This window comes from Girardinichthys multiradiatus, chromosome 7, assembly GCF_021462225.1.
Source record: "Girardinichthys multiradiatus isolate DD_20200921_A chromosome 7, DD_fGirMul_XY1, whole genome shotgun sequence".
Classification (NCBI taxonomy): domain Eukaryota; kingdom Metazoa; phylum Chordata; class Actinopteri; order Cyprinodontiformes; family Goodeidae; genus Girardinichthys; species Girardinichthys multiradiatus.
This window is the reverse complement of record NC_061800.1, coordinates 9,247,164-9,272,971: the sequence shown is the minus strand read 5'-3', so window position 1 is coordinate 9,272,971 and position 25,808 is coordinate 9,247,164. Positions and strand designations below refer to the sequence as shown.

Below are 25,808 nucleotides of genomic sequence, written 5' to 3'. Positions count from 1 at the left end.
TCAGAACTTAAAGACAATAAACTTATTTTCCAGAATCATACTAGAACTGTACTTGTCAGTGTCTTTCTACTGAGACAAAAAAAACCATTTTCATATTAAAAGTCAACTCAGCAATTTTATATTTTACCACAAAAAAAAAAAAACAAAGTGATACCAGCCAAACTAATTACCTACATGGTAATGGTTAACTTTCCAAGACGCCTTATACTGGATGGATATATTAGGTTTAAAAATTCCAAAAGATACTTTTGCTGACACAAAGTAACTTTATATGATCACCACAACACTGTTGTGTTTCTGTATCTATGGCAATGCCTGATATTTCTTGCTTCAGTAGTTTCAACAAACAAAAAATACCACACATTTATTTAAAATTAGTAATTTATGGAAACCCATGTGATATTCAAAGTACAGTAAATATTTAACACAGGAAAAAACAGGAGAACAACCACTGTTTAGTTGGTTGTTTCCCTAAAATCAGGGCCCATGTTGGTGCCTAATTGGTTTTTTGTGGTAAGTCATTTGTGTTGTGACTTTCTTTGCTAATGACACATCACTAAAACTGCCTCATACTTCTCTTCACATCAGGATGACTTGCCATTCCTAACATCACGCTCATGTAGCAGTTCAATTTAGAAACAATAAACGTTTTGCAACAAAATACCATACATGCAAGTCAGAGTGCAAAATTAATAAAGTGGAATAAATTTGTTTTCTTCTTTTTAGTGATTTTAAAGATTTAGAGTTTAATCAGAAAAAACTGAGACATGACTAAGGTACCAGAGGCAGCAATGATGACAGTGTTAAAGCATTTCTGTTTTACATAATATTTTTCATGCTAATATATGTTGCATTTGTTTTGCTCCTGTTTCTCTTACATTTTGGTTACTAATAAGTGATCAAATATCAAAATGTAGTATATACATGTCCACATATTAATTATTAATTAAGCTATAAAAATTAGAAATATTATGTAAATCTATTTTTAAACTTCATTGCTTTTGATTAAAGACAATCAAAGACAATTTTCATTTAGAAATGAATGTCCTATTTTGCGTCATTTGCGTACATCAAGTTTACTTCAAGAGATCTAAGAAGAGTGATTGAAGTGTCTCTACAGTATATTTGCATCACAGGAGCCAGGCTGCAGTATCTGAAGCGTGACAATGACCTTAATAGCTTTTCTGAACCAGGGGTAGAACAGGGCATATATGACAGGGTTTAGACAGGAGTTAAAATAAAAGAGAAATATAAAAAATGATGCATATTCAGTGCTTGTCACATTTGTCCCAATAAGGGAGTAAGTATAATATGGGCAGTAACATGTTAGATATACAACAATGAGAACACCCAGAGTCCTGGCTGCTTTTAACTCTGATCTTTTTGTTGCTGAACAATGAAGTGTGACAGCTGTAATGTGAGAGCGCATGGAACGAGCCTGAGACACAGCCACCACAAATACTCTCATGTACAAAAGGATGATAATTGAAACTGGAATTATAAAAGTCAAAATTAGGTCAATAGTTCCAGTCAGATAGCTTAATATAAATGTACACTCTCCAAAGCAGGATTTGCCTCTGCCTGGTTGAATAAGATCATCCTTCACATAATAAATGCTGTAAAAACCTACACCAAGCCAACATAGACAAATACAGCACTTGACTCTTCCTAAGGTGATCCTAGTGGCATAATGTAAAGGGTGACAAATAGCCACATAACGGTCAACTGATATGAGAACAATGTTTCCAATAGAACCACAGACAATTTGACAGCCGAATAAAAAAGAGAGAGAACATATGACATCTCCAAGAAACCAGCATGTTGTGCTTCTTAAGATTTCCCCAGGCATCAACAGGAGACCCACAAGGAAATCTGACACAGCCAACGAAAGGAGGAGGATGTTAGTGGTGGTGTGAAGCTTCCTGGAATAAGACAGAAAAAAATCTAAATATTCTGTGAAAACACATTGATGTCAAAATAACTTCACATTTCTAAACAGTTAAAGTTAAGCTGTTTTAATATTTGCCTGAACTGGGAGATTGAAATGATGATGAGCAGGTTGAGAAATACAGTGGCCAGACAGATAAAGGACAGCACTGTGTTCAGGAGCACAGCTTTAGACCAATGAAGTGTTGGCTTCCTGCAGGAGCTGTTAAGTTTTGGAAAACAGAGTTCAGCCTCTTCCTGTGTTGCCATCATCAGACATCTGCAGCTCTCTAAGCAGATTTTTCTGTGTTGTCTTGGTTTATATATTTTTTTACTTCCCATATCTGTCACAGTGGGGTTTTGGGGTGGACCGAAGCGCAGGCAAGAGCGGGGTTGCAGCATTTTCATCATGATCTTCAGCTTTATTCACAAGTCATGAGCAAACAAAACAAAGCAGAACTCACCGCAGGTGCAAGGCATGAGTACAATCGAAAACTTACTGCAGGATCGTAGCAAACACTGAACATAATCAGATAATGTGATCGGAGAAACCAGATACAAAAGTGAACAAGCTTAAAACCACACTGACTAAATAAACTAGAACCAAGCAGGGAACGTGAGGACAAACAAAGATGTAAACAAAACCTAAAGCTGACCTAACATAAATAAACACAGAGAATCCAAGGAAGATACAGAAGTATGAAAACAGCAATAATCATGAAACTATTCTAAGTAAAGGAACACTAAAGGAACAAGGGCGAGAGGAAACCAACAAACACTAGGAGGCGGTAGACAAAAACAAACTATCACCAAAATAATTGAAGGAAAAAACAAACACAAAACCAACACAAAGTCCAAAATGTCCACACCCTGACAATATCTCCTCCTCTGGTTTCTACAAATTAATGTTTACACTCATCCACAGTATATAACATTTTGAACTGAGGATTTTTCTTGACTATCGATAGGAGTTTTAACAAATAACATCTTAATATGTTACTGTGCAATAAGGATAAAGCACCACAAGTAATGGGAGATTTTAAGGTGTACTTACTAGTTGGAAACTAGCAGATTTTGTCACTAAATAAAAAAGTAAGTTAGCTTTTGTCAACATTACTGAAGTGTTTCAAATAAAGTCGGAGTAAGTACAACATGTGTAGGTATGTGACAGGAAGCTATTTTCTACAGAGTTATATTCAGTATGGCTACTAAAATAGAGAGCAGGAATTTGGTGGATGATGGTCATTTTACTCCTTGATTTGTTTTTGTTTTTTTACTTTTGCAGTTTTGGTCATTCTGCACTTAATTTGTTTTTTAAGTAAAAAAGGAGCTGTCTGGGTCCATTAACAGGTTGGGTAAGGGCAGATGTGTTACTCTATGATTTATATCTTTTATTTACATCTGGTCATTTTGGTATTTTCTCTGGTTTTTTCATTAAAAGATATTTATACCATAGGAAGGGTATGAAGAAAGAACAGTTGAAATGTTACATTTTAACTAGAGCATGGCAAGCAGTACAGTACACCCTGAAATGCATTATGTTTTTAATTAATAAAGTATTTATCACAACCTCGTCTTGCCTTTTCCAAAAACTGTTAAGACCATAGTTTTATTTGGCAGACATTTAATGTATCCTTGTTTAAATAAATGGTATACCTTCATTGATTTATTTCAATTTTAAAATAAATGTTGAAACTGTAAACAGCTTAAGACTACACAATAATTACTACAGCAAACAAAATCTACACAAAACACATCTTTAAAAACAAAACATCTTCACGTTTCTTAAGTATCTACATTGTTCCATTGGAAAGAGAGAAGTAAGGATCTACTCCTAACAGAAGAAGAAAAAAGACAATTTAGCCAAATAAAACCACAATTTTAGGTACAGGGGTTTCAGGCTGCTGCCGACAGATACTTTAACACATTTCCACACACAATTTACCCGGGATATTATTTTCTTATGTTATTTAGAAGCATTCCAAGTTGCCCATCTCTATGATACCTTTTCTTTGCGGTTCCCTCTTAATCTCCAGATTGTTGACTTGCAGATACCACAAAATCTCTTAAGATTCTATTTTGAGGACCTGTAATGGGGTTAACAAAAAATGATTGATGGTTCACAGTTATGTGATTGTAACCTTCGCCCTGGAGAAGACCATAAGCTTCCTCTTTGAATGTACTTTGAATGATGGGCAAGAGATGTCTGCTTGAACGATAACGTACAATCTTATATAAGGGTCTTCTCTAGCCTTCCTTGATGCCCAGCATTCCAAAATCAAACGAATTCCTGTTGTTTGACCGACCTCTGTGGTACTAGAAAAAAAAAAAAAACATTTGTTAAAGAAGAACAATGGAAATGTTTTGAACTACTGTAAGGGAAAATAAATGTTACTCATAGTCTACATCTCCCTTTATGGCATACATACATTATAAGAATGTTATGCTAGTTACTAGAGGTATAATATATCCAGCTTATGTGAAGAAAAAGCAAATGATGTTGGGTTTACAAGAATAAAACAAGGCTTTACCAATATTTTATTCAGGAAGTAAGAGTTTCACAAATCACTGTGTCTTAAAGAATCCATAAACATTGTGAACAACTTCAGAAAGGACAAGATGCGCAAAAAAAAACAAAAACTATTTACAGTATTGGAATCAAATCTCTAAGTTTCCCAGATACCTTTGAGCACACATATGTTCATAAGACCATCTTTAAACAATAAAAGTGCAAAAAAAACAAAAAATGTAATTGTTTGTTACTGTGTTGAAACTTTAGCACAGATGAACAGAAATTGTAATTATATTTTTTATCAAGATACAAAAAAAAAAAATGAAATCAGAATAAAAAAAGACAATATGAACATCAAAAAACTATTTCATATAGTGCAATCACAGCCAAACATTAGCTTTCAATTTGACCAGTGGAGCTGTTATAGGCCTTGTGACAGTTCCTGTTCACAGTTACTTCCTTGCCAATGGAACGACTGATGCAGCTCCTGTTTTCTGAAGGCTGACTCTTTCCTCTCCCTCTGCCTCTCTTCAGAGCACTGGATGCCTCATGTCTATTCTCTCTCCTCCTCGTCATCAACACTGCAAACAGAAAAACTTACACTGTGTCTTCGACGTATCCATAACATTTATATTAAAATAATGATGTATAATATGGTTAAATTGTCAAGGTAGCTTTAACTGCTTTGACTCACATTAGGAGACAGAAAAATATTTAACAATTTATTTTCCTTGTACAGAAAAACTCAGGAAACAGACCCTGGACTGGAAACACACCAACTGTATGGAGAAGGAGAACAGGTAAGTGGATGAGGGGATTAGCGATTAATTTTGAAGATCTTGTTTGCTTACAGAGTGGAGCTGAAGGAAGTCGCCCAAGGGGGGGAAGACAAAGCGGAGCCTGGGAGGTTGGTGGATGTCTGTTTGTACAGGTAGAACTTGAAATCCTCAGATGAATGGTTTGGATGAACACAAGTTTGGATTGCCTTTCCAGGATGAAAGTGTGAGGTGAGTATACTTGGTGTTGGATTCAGGACTTACGTTGGAGGGCGGGCTAGGTTCGCTTGCAGGTTGCTTGGAGGTTTGGAGCTTGGAGTCAGCCAGCTGGAGCTTAATAAGCGAGGGAGCTTTAAGTCAGAAGTACTTAGAATCTTGCTAGAGAAACAACACCGAGACTGGAGCCAGGGGGTCAGGAAGTCCTGAGAAGGAGTACACAAAAGGTTCTTGGGAGAAAAAACTCAGTTTAAGCAAGCTTAACTTGGCCAGTAAGTTATCACTATAGGCAAACACTCAGGCAACAAAGTGCTGACTAGCTCCTTTTAAACCTCAGGGCCTGATTGATGATAAGCGACACCTGCTGCACACCCCCACAAAGAGCTCTGGCGCCGTCTGGTGACTAAGCAGCAGGCAGCAATTTCCCAGACCCCGACAGAAATTCTTTCAGTTGTATATTTTCCTTAGTTTTCTCTAACTCAGAAACAAGTAATTTTTCATAAACACATACATAGATGTCATCGGAAGGATCAATCCCGTCAAAGTCAGTTTCATCTCCACTTCCGGCTGAATCCAGACTAGATGAGTGAATGGAATCCTGCCTTCATTCGGAGCTGTAAAAAGCTCCAAAGCTTCGAGCAAGGTACAGTTTGGTGCCTTCTGCTTTTTGTGTTTGTAAAAGGGCAATAAATACTAAAACACAAGCCGCAACAAAAACAGAATGTGAGCAAAGTTTACCGTGGAAAAAAACTTCCAGGAATAAGAAACAAAAAAAAGGGGAAATGACACGACTTCCACTTGTGGGCATTGGTGTGCAAGAAAATCATGTGATAGTTCATCCCCCAATGTCATCACACATATCTCGATAGAGCGGTCTGGACTATAATGTGCGCTTTTTTGCACTTTGGTTGTCATGTTTAAAACTTTAACCTTCATTTCTGCCTATCAAAATAGCTTACACTTATCTCAAATGCAAGGTGATATGGGGTTCCATTAGTGCCAAAAATATGTATATGTGTCAATGTACCAGGGTTGGACAATGAAACTGAAACACCTGTCATTTTAGTGTGGGAGGTTTCATGGCTAAATTGGACGAGCCTGTTAGCCAGTCTTCATTGATTGCACATTGCACCAGTAAGAGCAGAGTGTGAAGGTTCAATTAGCAGGGTAAGAGCACAGTTTTGCTCAAAATATTGAAATGCACACAACATTATGGGTAACACACCAGAGTTAAAAAGAGGACAAATTGTTGGTGCACATCTTGCTGGCACATCTGTGACCAAGACAGCAAGTTTTTCTGATGTATCAAGAGCCACGGTGTCCAGGGTAATATCAGCATACCACCAAGAAGGACGAACCACATCCAACAGGATTAACTGTGCACGCAAGAGGAAGCTGTCTGAAAAGGATGTTTGGGTGCTAACCCGGATTGTATCCAAAAAACATAAAATCACGGCTGCCCAAATCACAGCAGAATTAAATGTGCACCTCAACTCTCCGGTTTTCACCAGAACTGTCCGTCGGGAGCTCCACAGGGTCAATATCCACGGCCAGGCTGCTATAGCCAAACCTTTGGACACCAATGCCAATGCCAAACGTTGGTTTCAATGGTGCAAGGAGCACAAATCTTGGGCTGTGGACAATGTGAAACATGTATCGTTCTCTGATGAGTCCAACTTTACTGCTTTCCCCACATCCAGGAGAGTTACGGTGTGGAAAAGCCCCAAAGAAGCATACCACCCAGACTGTTGCATGCCCAGAGTGAAGCATGGGGGTGGATCAGTGATGGTTTGGGCTGCCATATCATGGCATTCCCTTGGCCCAATACTTGTGCTAGATAGACGTCACTGCCAAGGACTACCGAACCATTCTTGTGGACCATGTGCATCCAATGGTTCAAACATTGTATCCTGAAGGCGGTGCCGTGTATCAGGATAACAATGCACCAATACACACAGCAAGACTGGTGAAAGATTGGTTTGATGAACATGAAAATGAAGTTGAACATCTCCCATGGCCTGCACAGTCACCAGATCTAAATATTATTGAGCCACTTCGGGGTGTTTTGGAGGTGCGAGTCAGGAAACGTTTTCCTCCACCAGTATCAAGTAGTGACCTGACCACTATCCTGCAAGAAGAATGGCTTAAAATCCTTCTGACCACTGTGCAGGACTTGTATATGTCATTCCCAAGACGAATTGATGCTGTACTGGCCACAAAAGGAGGCCCTACACCATACTAATAAATTATTGTGGTCTACAACCAGGTGTTTCAGTTTCATTGTCCTACCCCTGTACTTCCTCATCTGAGATACCTATAGGAATTCCTATCGTAACATACTCTGCAGATGATGATCCATCTTTACCAACAACAATGGATGAAAAAGAGGCTTCAGGTCAGCTAAGACGTACGTCTCTTCTGTGTGAAACGCCATTAACTGTCTACAGGCATACACGCCGTGAATTGGATGCCCCGAAGAAATCAACATATTACCTTTGCAAGATACAAAGGCCTCCGTTCGACATTCTGCAGGAAGAGTGGTATTTGGAACCATATGGCCTGAGTGGTAGCTGGGGATATATTTTCATGTACGAAATAGGAGAGCTCTGCCTGTATCAATTGGATCAATCAGAATCATAATCATAATCAGAAAAGCTTTATTGCCAAGTACGTTTTTGGACATACAAGGAATTTGTTTTGGCGTAGTCGGTGCAATACAATACAAATTAAACAGTATAAACATATCTACAATATAATATAAATATATGTGCACAGTTTTAAGTGAGTGAGAGTAAATGTAGAGCAGTATAGGATGCCAGAGTGGTACAACAGTGCAGGTGATCATTGTGCAAGTATGTCAGTGCAAGTAAAGCAGGAGTCCAAGCTGAGCGTTAATGTAACACATAGAGTTACAAGTTACAAGTGTCCTGTCAGTAAAAAAAAAGGGGGGGTGTGGGGGAAAGGGAGAGTGTCAGGGTGGTTTCCGGGCTTTGTTAACAAGGCTGGTGGCAGATGGGAAAAAACTGTTCTTGTGGCGTGAGGTTTTGGTCCTGATGGACCGCAGCCTCCTGCCAGAGAGGAGAGTTTCAAAGAGTGTGTGACCGGGGTGGGAGGAATCAGCCAGAATCTTCCCTGCCCGCTTCAGGGTCCTGGAGGTGTACAGTTCCTGGAGCGACAGTAGACTGCAGCCAATCACCTTCTCAGCAGACCGAATGACACGCTGCAGCCTGCCCTTATCCTTGGCTGTAGCAGCGGCGTACCAGATGGTGATGGAGGAGGTGAGGATGGACTCAATGATGGCTGTGCAGAGGTGCACCATCATAGTCTTTGGCAGGTTGAATTTCTTCAGCTGCCACAGGAAGAACATCCTCTGCTGAGCTTTCTTGATGAGGGAGCTGATGTTTGGCTCCTACTTGAGATCCTGGGAGATGATGGTTCCCAGGAAGCGGAAAGATTCCACAATATCAATTGTGGAGTCACAGAGGGTGATGGGGGCAGGTGGGACTGGGTTCTGCCTGAAGTCCACAACCATCTCCACTGTCTTTAGAGCGTTGAGCTCAAGGTTGTTCTGGCTGCACCAGTCCAACAGATGGTCAACCTCCCATCTGTACGCGGACTCGTCACCATCAGAGATGAGTCCGTTCAGAGTGGTGTCTTCCGCAAACTTCAGAAGCTTGACAGACTGGTGACTGGAGGTGCAGCTGTTGGTGTACAGGGAGAAGAGCAGAGGAGAGAGAACACAGCCTTGGGGGGAACCGGTGCTGATGGTCAGGGAGTCAGAGACGTGCTTCCCCAGCATCTCGCGCTGCTTCCTGTCAGACAGGAAGTCAGTGATCCACCTACAGGTGGAGTCGGGTACACTCATCTGGGAGAGCTTCTCCTGGAGCAGAGCTGGGACGATGGTGTTGAAGGCAGAGCTGAAATCCACAAACAGGATCCTGGCGTAGGTTCCTGTGGAGTCCAGGTGCCGGAGGATGAAGTGAAGGGCTATGTTGACTGCATTGTCTACAGACCTGTTGGCTCTGTAGGCAAACTGCAGGGGGTCCAGGAGGGGGTTGGTGATGTCTTTTAGATGTGAGAGCACAAGGCGCTCAAATGACTTAATCACCATGGAGGTCAGGGCGACGGGTCTGAAGTCATTAAGCCCTGTGGTCCTTGGCTTCTTGGGAACAGGGACAATGGTGGAGGACTTGAAGCAGGCTTGCACATGACATGTCTCCAGTGAGGTGTTAAAAATGTCTGTGAAGACTGGAGACAGCTGATCAGCGCAGTGCTTCAGGCTGGCTGGTGAGACAGAATCCGGTGCAGCAGCTTTCCGGGGGTTCTGTCTCCTGAAGAGTTTGTTGACGTCCCTCTCCTGGATCGAAAGAGCCAACCCCGGCGTGGGTAGGGGGCTGGTGGGGGGGAACTTCAGGGTGGGGGTTGGAGGTGTCAAGGCCCCTCTTGAGGTTGGGGAGGTGGGGGTGGTGGATTGTGGCTGCAGGTGTTGGGGGGTGTCGTGGGGGATGGTTGCAGGACTGTCCTTTGTCTTTCAAAGCGGCAGTAGAACTCATTCAGGCCGTTGGCGAGGCGTCGGTCGTTGATGGAGTGGGGGGCTTTCGGCTTATCGTTGGTGATCTGCCTGAGCCCTTTCCAGAAAGACGCAGAGTCGTTGGCTGAGAACTGGTTTTGGAGCTTCTCAGAGTACAGTCGTTTGGCCTCTTTCACTACTTTGCCAAACTTGTACTTGGCCTCTCTGTATATGTCTTTGTCCCCACTCCTGAAGGCCTCTTCCTTATCCAGTCTTAACCTTCTGAGTTTGGCTGTGAACCAGGGTTTGTCGTTGTTGTAACTCACCCTGGTGCATGATGGTACACAGCTGTCCTCACAGAAGCTGATGTAGGAAGTCACAGCCTCTGTGTACTCATCCAGACTGTTGGTAGTAGTCCTGAACACATCCCAGTCTGTACAGCCTAAACATGCCTGGAGATTCTCCACAGCCGCACTGCTCCACTTCCTTGTCGTCCTCACAACAGGTTTGCAGAGCTTTACTTTCTGCCTGTATGCAGGAATCAGGTGGACCATAATGTGGTCAGATTTGCCCAGTGCAGCACGTGGGACGGCGTGATAAGCGTCTCTGATGGTGGTGTAACAGTGATCCAGAATGTTTTCCTCTCTGGTCGGACATTTAATAAACTGTCTATATTTGGGGAGTTTGTGGGTGAGATTACTTTTGCTAAAGTCACCAACGACGATAACTAAGGAGTCCAGGTTGGTCCGCTCCACACTCAGTATCTGGTCAGCGAGCATGCTCTGTGCGACCTGCACGCTAGCTTGCGGCGGGATGTAAACACCGACCAGGATGAACGAAGTGAACTCATGGGGGGAATAGAAAGGCTTACAGTTTATGATGAAGCCTTCCAGGTGTGGAGAACAGTGCTGCTGAATCACTGTCACATCGTTGCACCAACCACTGTTGAGGTAGAAACAGATTCCGCCACCTTTCACTTTGCCGGAGAGTTCCGTGTCTCTGTCCGCACTGTAGAGCTGGAATCCTGCCAGCTGCAGCGCAGAGTCCGGTATTAATCCACACAGCCACGTCTCCGTGAAGCACAACACTGTCGATGAATAAAAGTCCCTGTTTTTCCCCAACAGCAGTTGTAGTTCCTCAATTTTGCTGGGAAGTGAGCACACATTAGAGAGAAATATTCCAGGTAACGGTGTTCGTAGTCCACGCGGGCAAAGACGTACCAGAATCCCAGCCCGTTTCCCACTCTTCCGGCGTTTCACCGCGTGAGCAAAGGTGAGCGCACCTTTGACCAGAATGTCCAAAAATTCTAGAGCAGTAGGCAGAAAAGTGGGAAATAACTCCTCTGGTGTAGTAGCCCTGATGTTCATGAGTTCTTCTCTGGTGAGAGAGCTCCGGGTACCATCACAGAAGACCATTTTAAAGCAAAAAACAAAACAAAACAGTGCGCACCAACACGCCGAGGCGACCATCTGTGGCGCCAAGACGAGGTATTTAATGGATCATTGGCTCTGTGTACTCTCACCCACAACAACTGGGCTGTTACGGCTGGCAATCCCACACCTTAACAATAACCCTGAATAAGTCTCAGTGTACGAGAGGGAGGATGAAGATGAAAGCTCTCCTCGACCAGCGAAAAGGATGAGAATGTGTCCTCATCCTTCCGATGTTGAAATAGCTGTGAGAGAACATCTCTTTAGTGCAGTGTGGGGGTCAAAAACCACAGCAAATGGCCGCTGGTCTTTTCGACGCATACAAGCAGATGACTTCAGAGTGAAAACAATTGCAGAGACGGTTTTATATGAACTGAAATCGGTAAAAGGCTTCCATAGCAATCACGGATATATACAATAAGATGAGCGGTAATTACTGTCTCAAGCAGCTTAACTCTGCTTCAGAATGCTACAATCTGATCTCAGTTGTTTGATGACTTGTTTTGTCTTTTCTGTATTCTCTCTCGGCTTTCTACTGGCATACATATATACCAGTGTTTTGTTTTGTTTTTTTAAAAAGATTGCAATGTTTGAATTGATCTTTATTATCTGAATGTGTTTTTTCTGTTTCTCTATTAAATACAGGTAAAAATAAAAAAGAAGTATAAATATACCCTCAGGTGTTTTTTTTTGTTTTCATTATTTAACAAGTAGTCATCAGAGTGCGCATAAGACTGGGATGTCTGAAAGAAGTATGATGAAGAATGTATATTACAACCCATCAAATCTTGGAAGTTTAGGGGGTATAGAAATGGTAAATGGACTGAACTTGTATATAGTGCTTTTCCAGTCATACAGACCGCTCAAAGTGCTTTACACTAGAGGCACATTAACCCAATCGCACTCACTAACGCTCACACACCGATATTGAGGTTAAGTGCCTTGCACAGGGGCACATCGACATATGGCAGGAGGAAGCTGGAATCAAACCCACAACCTTCTGATTGCAAGACAACTACTCTTCCTACTGAGCCACAGGAGGGTTTTGCAAGATGAAACGGAGAAGAAGGTAGCGGTGGAAAAAGATAAAGATTTTTTACCTATACGTTACATAAACCTGCAAGAATAAAGTTCCCGAGAAACAGAGTTTTTGTCACCAGACCATTGAGACAGTTCCAAGCTGATCTCTGTGACATGCAAGCTCTGGCCAAGGAAAATGTCGGTTACAATCTTTTGAAAGAGGGCGTATGTACGTGTTTTGAAGAGGAAAACTGCTGCAGAGGTGCTAAAGGCTTTTGAATAAGTTTTTGAAGAGAGTCAGGTCCCTAAAAAACTTCAGACTGATGCAGGTAAAGAATTTTTTAACAAGAAATTTAAGCTTCTAATGGAGAAACACGGTATTGAACATTTTGCCACAGCAAGTTAAGCCAAAGCCTCCGTGGTTGAGAGGTTTAGCTGTACGTTAAAAACAAGGATGTGGAGATATTTTACTGCTAACAACACCCGGCGGTACATTGATGTCCTGCAAAATTTAGCTAGAAGCTACAACCACAGCTACCACACCAGCATTAAAATGAGCCCTATGGAAGTGACCTCAGAAAATGCCTTTCAAGTGTTTCAGAATCTGTATGGTGTTACTTCCAACAGATATTGCAGGGCCTCAGTGACAATGTTTAAACAGGGTACGTGGAGTGTTTGACAAAAACTACAGAGTTTTACGGATGAGGTGTTTACAGTGTATGAGCTGATACCCCGATCTCCTCCTGTATAGAAACTCAAAGATTTCGTTGGAGAACGTATCGAGGGTTCTTTTTACGCTGAGGATCTTCAAAAAGTAAAAATATTTAAAGACAAGATGTATCAAGTGAAGAAAATATTAAATTGACGCACCGTCAAGGGTGTCAAACAGGCTTTTGTACACTGGAAAAATTGGCCTGAGAAATTCAACAGTTGGATCAAGTTTGATGAGCTACGAAATGTATAAAATAGGTGTGTGCTAAGACCTTACGATTCATACAGCATCATGGACAGCAAGGAAGAGGATGGCGGTTTTTCCGTTACCCTTCCCTCTAACGCTAGCAAGGAAGTGTTTAAAAATAATACCTGCTCAAGTTCCCGTGTAAATTTAGCTCAACATATTGATTTAGAAGGCCAATGGCTGGTTGCATTAGTAGAGATTTCACATCCCCATTCATGGCATAATTTACTGGATTATGTAGCCTACTTTGAATGGAGGAATTTTGGTGATGTGGAGATCCATACGCAGAAGATTAGAAGAGGCTACTATAACAGCGTTATTCAACTCGAGACAGAGATGGAAATGTTTTTCACAAAAATAAACTCGGATATCCACATGAAATTCAGCAGAGTTCAAAAGAGATTTGCGTTTCAAGCAAGCGATTGGTATGAAATACGCTTCTTCAACACTCTTGCTTATATGCTGGGTGTGAAACCAGGGGAATGGATTCATGTAGGTGAACCAACACTGGCTCCATTTCCGGCAGATATAAAGGCTGGTTTCTATCACCTATACTGCTACAGCGACGTGGTCAGCCCGCAAATAGTAGTGAACGCTTTTGCACCTTTACTGCGGACCCTCAAAGTACAAGGCAAATTCAGTGATATGGTTACTCTGACATTTAACCCCGCCCACTAACTTCCAGTTTCCAGAAGACATATTGAAAATATCCATATAGAAATTAAATTGGACCAAAATGTTCCTGTAAATTTCGTCAACGGAAAGACCATCATAAGACTACACTTCTGGCCGGTGATATCACAAAATAGCATGAGTTAAATTTTATTTCTATAAACTATTCCAGAGATGTATATAACATGTAAGACCAATTGGTTATCATTCATATTCCCCCTGATCCTTCAACACTGTGCACCAAGCAGGCAAGAGAGAACATGCCACATCTAAGTCTGAGACGTGATCCAAATCGTTTTGTAAATTACTATGTAAGTCAATCAGGTGGTAATCTGCCAGGGTTTTATGGGGCCCCGGTAATGTACGGACACAAATTGGATAATTATTTTCAAAATTAGTCCGCTTTGTATGCCCTCTGGTTAAAAAAGGATTTGCTATTGCAAAACCCCATCTTAAAACGACTGCATCAAATATCGCTTTGGACGTCATAGGTAGAGCCGTGAGTAAAATGAATAGTTTTACACACGACGATGGTCAGGAAGGTTCAGGAATTATGGTTTTATCCAAAAACCCAGAGCAAGACCCCCTGGTAATCGTTTAAGGACGGTTAAAAAACAATGACAAGCACGAAAAAGGAGATCAGTCGGAGCTGACAAACTAAGAGGACGGAAGTCTTCCGCAAGTTTTGATATATTTAAATAATGGCTCTTTTACATAACAAATCATCAGAGTGCACGCTGGCAGAGTTGGACTTATTTTCTGCCGCAATAACGCAGCTATCGATTGAAGATAAAATTTATACCGAGATCCAGCCGAGATCAGCAATCACCGATGGAGGCTCTATCGAGTTTTTCATTCCGGGAGATGGAGAAAAGTATCTAGATCTCAACGATATGCTGTTGCATCTCAGAGTGAAAATTACTAACGAGGATGGAACAAACCTGCCGAATGATGCACCTGTAGGGCTCATCAACTACCCGTTAAATACCATCATCAGTCAGTGTGATATCACTCTCGGAGATCAATTGATTTCACAATCCAGCACCACGCATCCATATAGAGCCATGATTGAGACATTGTTAAACTTTTCTGAGGATTCTTTAAAAAGCCAGTTTAGCTCTGGTCTTTTTTTCAAAGACACTGCAGGGGCTCTGAACTCTATTGTTACAACTAACGACCCTAACCAAGGTCTTAACAGCAGAGCAGGCTTTACGGCAAATTCCAGGGAGGTACATCTTCTAGGACCTTTGCATGCAGACATATTTTTCCGCGAGAGACTTCTTTTAAACTCTGTTGACCTCAAAATTAAACTTACAAGAGCCAAAGATTCTTTTGTCTCAGGATATCAGGAGCATCTCTTTTCATCAAAAAAGTTACCATCTCTCCAGCTGTACGACTAGGTCACACTACAGCTTTAATCCAAGCAAAAGCTCTCTATCCACTTTAACGTGTGAATGTAAAAAAAATTCCATCCCTGAAAATTCAAGGGTGTGCAACCAAGAGAATCTTTTCTTAGGGATCTTTTCCAAGTATGTGGTGATTGCTTTACTGGATCATAACGCTTTTACAGGAACACGCGATCTCAATCTGTTTGACTTTAATCATTTTGATATGGAATATTTAGCCTTATGCAAGGATGGTAGACTGTGGCACATGAATGGCTTCACCCTCTCCTTCATGGATATGTTTAGCAGGGATCAGATTGTCTTTTTTAAAGACAGGTTTCTGTCTCAACTTTGTTTTTTTTGGAGGCAGACGGTTACAAACGATGACCTCTCCAATGTTCAGGATTACGCCTCTCGTTAAATCTGTAAGTAGAATTTATTTCATTTATTTTTTAAATCACAAAGCTGCATTCACCAGTTGACTAAATCAGATGTTGTTGCAGTTAATAATTACCGTAGTCGGACTGTGTTAAAATGATACCATCCAGCTCGTCACTTGTGGGTTCTAAAGAATATAAGTTAAACATTATTATTATCAAGGAGCATTCACAAGCATTTAAGGAATTCTTACAGATGAATACTTACTACTGAAGATTGCGTTGTATTTCTCGATAGAAGCAGAATGTTCACCACCTTCTTCGTTTCCTGAAATATGTTCCGACATTTTTTGTTTCCCTTTACAAGTGTTCTAAAAATATTTCAGAGTAACTGGTTAAAAGTAAACTTTTAACTGCCAGATTTGAAGCCGATCTCCCCGTAGAGATTGCGTTGTATCTGTCGATAGAACCAGGATGACTGACTACGCAACCTTCTCTTTTTCCAATGACAAAATCCGATCAACGTGCATAGTTACGCCCCTTGGCCACACCCCCCCAAGACACCTCAGCAAAGCCGCAGACGCTTTAATTCAATAAACAGGGGATGTGAATTGTCGGAGACAATGCTCGAGACTTTGGGCCAGAAAGGACCACAGTCCTCTTAATTACTTTGACTACAGTCAGTGTGAAGTCTTTGTCTGAGACAATACACAAGAAACAGCTGTGTCTGAGGACTTTATTACTTTTATTTTTTCAGTTTCTTGTGACGTTTAACATAGACCACACCTCCAGGATACAACTTCTGGCTCCCACGTGGGATGAGGAGAAAACTGTTTTCTCTAAATCCTCAATAACTATCGCTCTAAGATGAAAAAAAAAGCTTAAGGTAATTAAAATTATCATCCATTTTTATCAAATAGAGTCTCTCATGATTCCAAACAAAGTCTTTTAGCTGTAGAATCCATTTCTAATTTGGAAACAGCATACTGAGCACTCATAAAAGTTTAGATAATTCCATGTTTGGCTTACTTTTTAACTATTTTTTTCAGTTCATTTGTTTCTCTGTTTTAGATCATCTCTACAAGTTGCTGGTGCAGATTAGATTACTCAAACATTTGAGCAGAGGAAGAAAGGTTCTGTATTTACTTTTTGTCTTTCTTGTTTTTTTTGGATGTAAAAACATCCATCTAAATAACCCCTGCGTTAAAACAAAATGAATTTACAATTCTGTCAGGTTCTCTCTTTTTATCAGAATTTTGTGTGACGTGCCTGCATTAACCTGAGTGACCTTTAAAGTGGAATAACTATGTTTTTTTTTTTTTTTATGTAAAAAACATACAATTAGAAAGATTCGCTTCCTTGTGATGACAACATCCGGTTATTGACGATATCCAGTTACACCACCGGAAGTCCCACCCTAGGATGTCCCGCCACCGGAAGTCCCCTCCACCTGTCAAAATGTTCACACCTCGTTTGATTGAAGGATGTACATTTAGTCTCTGACATAATTTAAAAAACAAAAAATAAAAGACCCATATTGCAATATATAAAATCTCTTTGACCACTTTTTTTTTTAAGTTAAAATTTCAACCTCTGCAAAAGTAAAGACTTGGAGAATTTAAAAACACTTGCAAAATTTAAACCTATACTATCAAGATATCTTTAATTTAGAAGCTTCTCCTGGTGTTTTCGTCATCCACCTAGATCCTCCACCCCACTGTGCCACTCCGGCTGGAATAGTAGTTGGCCTGAATTAAGGAAAGCCAAGTGACAATAAACATCAAAGAGAGACAGTTGATCATAAGGGTGTTATCCTTGTGTGATGCAAAGACACTAAAGAAAATAAATGAACAGTAAGACAATGAGTATGACAGGTTTTATAGCAAACCTGCGCTAACCTTAGTGTGTGGAAACATTGTCATTGAAGTCCACCAGGTTACGGTTGGTTGAAGACATCGGGACACCTCTTTTAGCTATTTGAAAAGAGTTAACAGTCACTTAAACACTTTTAAATTCATTAAAGCTGAAAAAGACCACAAAGAAGGCACATTATTCAAGAAAAAACAATGCTGAATGATAAAATGGAGAAAGTCTCATACTGGGAGCTGAGGCTGGAGATGGGGTTCCAGCCTTTTGTGGAGGAATGAGAGCGGCAGCACAAACTCCTGTTTTCATCAGACAATCGTTAGCATTAACCCTAACACACACAAACTGTTAAGAGTTGCATTCTTGAACGATTCTGAAACAGGCTTTTGAATAAGACTTGGGATAAGAGTTGTCTTTATTCCCAATTGCCTACCTATAGCAAAACATTCGATCTTTACATAAAAGGTTTGTTTATGACAAAATGCTCTTTAGTTTCTGAAATGAACCTACTGGACTTTGGAAATACAACAATGTAGTGTATGTGAAGCTGTGCGAAGCTGAAATAGAAGTGATTCCAAATTCCGACCACTTCCTCCACTTCCTGTATGCTGTGTTTCATCCCAGCCAGTGAATCTAAACACAAACAAAAACATTTTTTATTGCTGTCTACTAATCACTCATCTGTTTGTACCACCTGGACTCAAAGATAAACTTACTGCAGTCACTTAGACAGTTACACATCACACAATGTTGTAGTAAAGACGTTACTACATGCCATGACACAATTGTTAAAATAAAAAACATATGTGCACATGTTCATTAAAAAATAAGTTGGTCATCAAAACAGAAATTCTCCAACCGCTTGACTTCAGCGATTATGATTCCCTGCGTACTTAGTAGTAAATTATTTTTGCTAATGAGAGCAAAGCAAGCAGGTTATCTTGTATTCTCTTCATTGTTCTTTCTTTCCTCCATTCCTTTCTCCTTCTCTCCCCTTTTCCTTTTTGCCCCACCTCTCTCTCTCTTTTGTGTTTTTATTTTTTCCTTTTCATTTCTGTCTGAGTCCTTAACAATTATAATAAGCAGTTTCTAATAAAGTTTCTTTTATAAATATCAAGCAGTGCTTTAAAGCGTTAGCTGTAATGCTCCACTTGTGAAAGTAAATCTGTTGGGCTTTTTCTTGGCACTCAGACAACAATTCTGAGCGCTATTCTGCTGGACAGGACACGGTAAGGACACCCCCCCCCCCCATACCCTGCTTCCATACAACCTTGTGTGTGTGTATATACTGCTCATTGTCCTTACTTTTATGTTTCAAGGTTGCTGTCAGATGAGTCTAGTTCTTGATTACCCATTGTGGTTCTGCCTCCTGCCAGGTTGGTAAATGGTTAGATAAATTTACCTCAGTCATGTGACTTTCCTGGATCTACTACTAGTGTTGCTGTTTGCTTTCACTGCCTGCCTGTATTTTACTAAATTCATTTTATTTGTTTTGCCAATATTTTAACAATACACAACATGTTTGTTTAAATTGTTTTCTGGGGACAAAATACATTTTACTGTATAAATCCTCCCCTGGTATATGTTCACATTGAAAAAACATATTTAAACTGATCCATCTCTAATTACTCTGCAATGACACAATGTTACTGTCACTAATGCAATATGATCTGTTTAGTGACAAAGTTAAAGCATACACTGTCTTTTTCACCACATGGAATAGGCTGCCTTAAAAATTTAGATTTTTCTTTACCCTGCTAAAAAGCTTTGGTGCTTCTCTGGCAAATGATCAGTTTTTTTTGCGCACTTCTGCATGATCAGGTTTTTGCACGGTTCAGTAGCAGAGGATCTTACTGACAGCAATGGTGCGCTGGAATGATCCAGATGCAAGAACAATATTGTTGCAAGACGTTTTATCATGAGAGATATAACATGGCTTTTGTTTGTGACTGGCTCCAAATCAGACCCAGCCCCAATCTGTGGACACATGTACAGAAGATTATGTCTCTCCATCACCTGTCATTCTATCTATGCCTCCTTCTGACACAGTGAGAGCAGACATTTTTTTGTGCCAGTTAGTAACTGCATTTCAAACGTGCTAAATATAGACTCAAAAACAGCACCTGCAATCCGTTTCATGTTTGATAAATTGGGTTGTGGGTGGTAATGGAATTGATGTGCAAATCCTCCTTCCAAAAATGTGCACGTTTGGGTCATGATCATATGTTCTGCATATTCATAAAGGCAAACACACTAAAAGGTTTGCGCCTGATGTTCAACTCATTTTACACACATAATTTAATTTGCACTTAGTTTGTAGATCAGCTTTGCTTACGCAACCTAGTTTGTGGTTGGTTTTGTACATGCAAACCTTTTGAAGATTAGTCTCTAAATGTTTCTACATATTGTGGTTGGTAAGCCTTGAATCAGTCTCACTCAAACAGCCATGTAGCCTCTTTGTACTGAAGGATGGATGGGTGATTTTTGTTTACAGATTTACTATAAGACATATGTCCTACACAACATTGATTACAAATGTAAAATAAGTAATAATTGTTGAAACAGCAAACATGAAATGCAAATCTGCTGCATATAAGGAGAAACACTAACATACTCAAAAAATAGCCCCCCCCCCTCTGAAGTTAATCTTCACCATCGTCTTTATCATCCTAATCAACGCAGCTGTCTGAAGAATATTTCATTTCCATGTCACTGGTCCGCTAAATATCGTCCACAACTTCCATAGTGGTAATTTTTCTCTTCTGTGCCTTTATGAAGAAAACTATCTACTTTAAAGGCTAGGCTTAAAACTTTCCTTTTTGATAAAGCTTATAGTTAGTGGCTTAGGTTTTCCTGAGCTATCTCTGTAGTTATGCTGCAATAGAGTTAGGCTGCTGGAGAACATAATGACCACTTTCACCCTCTTCGCTACATTGTCACATGTTGGGGCCATCTATTTTGGTCGCACATTTTGATATGTGCAGCTCAACAGACTTCGCAGCTCTGACGTCACTGGGACCATTAAACTGGCTGAGATGCAGAGTTTCGTTGCCATTTCCCGCCTGTCTCACAAGACAGCGCAACAGAGGCACATATTTGGAGAGACAAAATTTGCAGGTGAACTTTTGCTCCACAAGGCCATTCCCAGAAGAGGTTGAAAGCTGGAAATCTGCGTGATACGAGAAGATCAGGAGATTTATTTGCCGATCAAAGACCACGCCGACACCCGGCGCAGGTGGATACCCACAGAGGTTCTATGTCCAAGGAGATGAGTTTTCTTCCTTGTGTATGCAGTCCACTAACGGTTCGTCATCTTTTTTATTTGGTGCGCAAGCGCTGCTGAATTGTGGGTGGTTAATGTTTTGTCTGGCTGATCTCAAATCAGCCAGTAGTTAGAGATTAGACTTTTAAACATTTTTCATTCAAAGCAACTACGGTCTGGGCCTTCCCCGACCACTCTTTGTTATAGTTTTATTGCTGGAGATTTTCCACTGAGTTCCTGCCTCAGAGTTTATTACTCTTTGTCAAGATTTGGGGCGTTCAAGCTGGTTGTGGCTAAAGGGGCGTGGCTCCACCGTTTTATCAGCTCATCACTGCAATCGAGACATCAGCACAACAGGAGGACTTCTTTCCATTTTACCCAAATTACACATTTTGTCCATAAAACTACTGGTTTGATCTTCATAGACACTAAATGCGCATATATGTTTTTTTTATCATTATTGTTAGGTAGTCATTCTTATCCCCTTTGTGTAGAATAGTGCTTGTTAGTTAGGTGAAGGATTTTGGACCAGAATAATGGTATATCAGGATTATTTGGCTTCAATAAATCTTCATATATATATATACATATAATTAAGAGAAGCATTTGTGTTTATTTTGTGCAAGAGTGATTTATCTGTCAAAACAAGGTCGAAGTTCCCCCACCCTCGGTGAAGCGGTTGGATAAACATTGACAGTTTGTGGTTTGGTTAATAATTTGTAATTATTAAAGAGCTTTGAGCACATAATCACAACACCAGAGGACATCTCTGATTTCTATTCGTAAGTAATGATTTTGGTTAAAAAAAATTTATTATTATTTTTTAATTATGATTTTAAATTATAATTCTTGATAAATTTTAATTAATCAATAATAATAATCTTTACATTATTGGCGTTCCTTGACGGGCTTCAAAATTACAGATACCACTGTTGCACGAAGTAACACATTTGTGATATCCTGGAAACTGTTATGAGATTTTGTAAAATTTTGCAGTTGTAAGCTGGAGGATGTATCTTGACTAATATTGGCTCAATTCCACTGCAGAGAAGTAGTAATATACTCCTAATAGTAATAGTTTTTCTGAGGTGCTTTTGTGGATGCACGGTGGACGTTTTGTGTAGTTTATGGTGAAATTCAATGTAAATTGCCAGCTTGTGAAAGCAACCCCTGCTGGCTTAGAGCTGTAGCGCAGTCAGCTTGTTGCCAGAGCAACCAAAAAGTCCTGGCACAGTAGGAGGCCTACTATAGGTCCTTCTCAAAATATTAGCATATTGTGATAAAGTTCATTATTTTCCATAATGTCATGATGAAAATTTAACATTCATATATTTTAGATTCATTGCACACTAACTGAAATATTTCAGGTCTTTTATTGTCTTAATACGGATGATTTTGGCATACAGCTCATGAAAACCCAAAATTCCTATCTCACAAAATTAGCATATTTCATCCGACCAATAAAAGAAAAGTGTTTTTAATACAAAAAACGTCAACCTTCAAATAATCATGTACAGTTATGCACTCAATACTTGGTCGGGAATCCTTTTGCAGAAATGACTGCTTCAATGCGGCGTGGCATGGAGGCAATCAGCCTGTGGCCCTGCTGAGGTTTTATGGAGGCCCAGGATGCTTCGATAGCGGCCTTTAGCTCATCCAGAGTGTTGGGTCTTGAGTCTCTCAACGTTCTCTTCACAATATCCCACAGATTCTCTATGGGGTTCAGGTCAGGAGAGTTGGCAGGCCAATTGAGCACAGTGATACCATGGTGAGTAAACCATTTACCAGTGGTTTTGGCACTGTGAGCAGGTGACAGGTCGTGCTGAAAAATAAAATCTTCATCTCCATAAAGCTTTTCAGCAGAGGAAGCATGAAGTGCTCCAAAATCTCCTGATAGCTAGCTGCATTGACCCTGCCCTTGATAAAACACAGTGGACCAACACCAGCAGCTGACATGGCACCCCAGACCATCACTGACTGTGGGTACTTGACACTGGACTTCTGGCATTTTGGCATTTCCTTCTCCCCAGTCTTCCTCCAGACTCTGGCACCTTGATTTCCGAATGACATGCAGAATATGCTTTCATCCGAAAAAAGTACTTTGGACCACTGAGCAACAGTCCAGTGCTGCTTCTCTGTAGGCCAGGTCAGGCGCTTCTGCCGCTGTTTCTGGTTCAAAAGTGGCTTGACCTGGGGAATGCGGCATCTGTAGCCCATTTCCTGCACACGCCTGTGCACGGTGGCTCTGGATGTTTCTTCTCCAGACTCAGTCCACTGCTTCCGCAGGTCCCCCAAGGTCTGGAATCGGCCCTTCTCCACAATCTTCCTCAGGGTCCGGTCACCTCTTCTCGCTGTGCAGCGTTTTCTGCCACACTTTTTCCTTCCCACAGACTTCCCACTGAGGTGCCTCGATACAGCACTCTGGGAACAGCCTATTAGTTCAGAAATTTCTTTCTGTGTCTTACCCTCTTGCTTGAGGGTGTCAATAGTGGCCTTCTGGACAGCAGTCAGGTCGGCAGTCTTACCCATGATTGGGGTTTTGAGTGATGAACCAGGCTGGGAGTTTTAAAGGCCCCGGGAATCATTTGCAGGTGTTTAGAGTTAACTCGTTGATTCAGATGATTAGGTTCATAGCTCGGTTAGAGACCCTTTTAATGATATGCTAATTTTGTGAGATAGGAATTTTGGGTTTTCATGAGCTGTATGCCAAAATCATCCGTATTAAGACAATGAATGACCTGAAATATTTCTGTTAGTGTGCAATGAATCTAAAATATATGAATGTTAAATTTTCATCATGACATTATGGAAAATAATGAACTTTATCACAATATGCTAATATTTTGAGAAGGACCTGTATCTGCCTCTGGTGTCCCGTGGTGTAACTACAGCTGTAACTTACACTCTCTCAGTCAGGGAGGAAGCAATGCTACCGTCTGGTGGCCATTGAGTGAATTGCAGTTGCAACAGGATTTTCTCAGCTGCAGACAGACGTTTAGTGCAATCTTGTGGTCACTAGTGAGAATTACAGTTGCTGCCACAGAATTTAACTAATTTGATTAGTTTTAGTAACACAAGCAGATAATCCCATCACCGATGATCAAAGTACATAGCTTGAGCTAAAATCAAGTTATTGATTATTCATTGCCACTTCTGGTCTGGAATTTGTGCATTTTTTTTGCAGAGTTTTCCTTGTGTGTGTAGCATATTTAACCCGACTCGCATAACTAACTTTAGTTGTCTAACTTGGTTAAATCTACAAGAATGTAAGTAACCCATAGTATGAATCACTAACATCCATTTGAAGCTAAGAATAGCATTGGAATATTTTAGTTTATTTATCCCACTTTTAAAATGTTATTTTAAAATTTGGGTTTTGTTTCAATTTGTTTTGTGTGCTATGCTTTTTATCTCAATTAAAGCATAGATTTGAGTAAGCCACAGTTTGAATGGTCAAACCTGTGTACCCATTTTAAGCAAACCTATATATATAACCTATATATATATAGCTGAGTGCTTAGTCTGTTTGTGTTGCTGCTAATTGATTTTAGCAATCATTCAAAACTAAACAGCTTAGTCTGTTTGTGTTACTGCTAATTGTCACTACGGGTAATTTTAGTGGTCATTCAAAGCTGAACAGCTCTGTTTGTTGTTGTGCATTTTGGCCAAAGATGGAGAAAACATCCCAGACTGCAGCTGGAGATGTGAGTCAGGAGGGCCCCACAGAAATTCTATTAAATTGAAAAATACTTTATTAATCCCAAAGGGAAGTTAAATGTTGTTGTAGCTCATTATGAAGGTTTCTTCAAAGAGCCGTTGTAGGCCCAGGAAGCAATTGGAGCTTTGATTTTATTGTCATCAGAGGAGCGTAAAGCTCTTAATGATTATAAAATTGAGGATTGTGAAGCAAGGATTCAGGAATTGCTCCAGGTCATTAAGAACCCACCAAAAGACACACTGGTGGCCGATGTGTTAGGACAGCTCACTCTTTTATATTAGCGAAGGGTCAGGTTGGAAGTTGACCAGCGTTTTAAACCCATCCCCAGAGGACTTGGGGGTGGAGATAAATCCTGTCTCACAGGTTGAAACCTTTGAAGCTGAGCCACACGTGCAACACCCTGAGAGAACCTTCCACTCAGAGTTGGAAAACGTAGAAGCTGCTCTGCAGAGACAACCTTCGCAAGGTTGTGGTTTTGCCCACACATCCACAGAGTCCACAACAGGTAAGAGTAGGCAGATTAGATTCAGTGGTGCAGTGTCCCACCCCACTGTAGTAGACAGCCATGAACAATACCTGGCGGTGGACTCACTAGAATTAAATGGTTCAAGTTTTAGGGGCGAGCAGCCTTCACACTTGACTTGCAGGACCCTGCTCTACAATCCCTCATCTCCGCCAAGGTGACAGGAGAGCCGTCTCGGGGACTCAGGTGGTTCATACCGCCCTCAACCACTGCACTGCCCAGGACCCGATTCCATGGAGCACAGGGCCCACCATTGTACCATGAGCAGCCTCCAGTTCTTTCCATTTAACCCAAATTACACATTTTGTCCATAAAACTACTGGTTTGATCTTCATAGACACTAAATGCGCATATATGTTTTTCTTTTATTATTATTGTTAGGTAGTCATTGATATTCCCTTTGTGTAGAATAGTGCTTGTTAGTTAGATGATGGGTTTGGACCAGAATAATTGTATATCAGGATTATTTGGCTTCATATATATATATAATTAAGAGAAGCGTTTGTGTTTATTTTGTGCAAGAATGATTTATCTGTCAAAAGAAGGTCGAAGTTCCCCCACCTTCAGTGAAGCGGTTGAATAAACAATGACAGTTTGTGGTTTGGTTAATAATTTGTAATTATTAAAGAGCTTTGAGCCCATAATAACAACACCAGA

General features: G+C 40.6%; 1 protein-coding gene across 1 annotated transcript; it reads right to left on the bottom strand.

The window, feature by feature from the left end:
* Nucleotides 1-947: 947 nt before the first annotated feature.
* On the bottom strand, nucleotides 948-2,196 carry LOC124870911 (trace amine-associated receptor 13c-like). Its single transcript, XM_047369762.1, has 2 exons — nucleotides 2,027-2,196; nucleotides 948-1,922 (listed from the first exon to the last, which is right to left on the bottom strand). The coding sequence occupies exons 1-2, from the start codon at nucleotides 2,194-2,196 to the stop codon at nucleotides 1,115-1,117; spliced, it is 978 nt and encodes a 325-aa protein (XP_047225718.1). The 3' UTR covers nucleotides 948-1,114.
* Nucleotides 2,197-25,808: the final 23,612 nt, after the last annotated feature.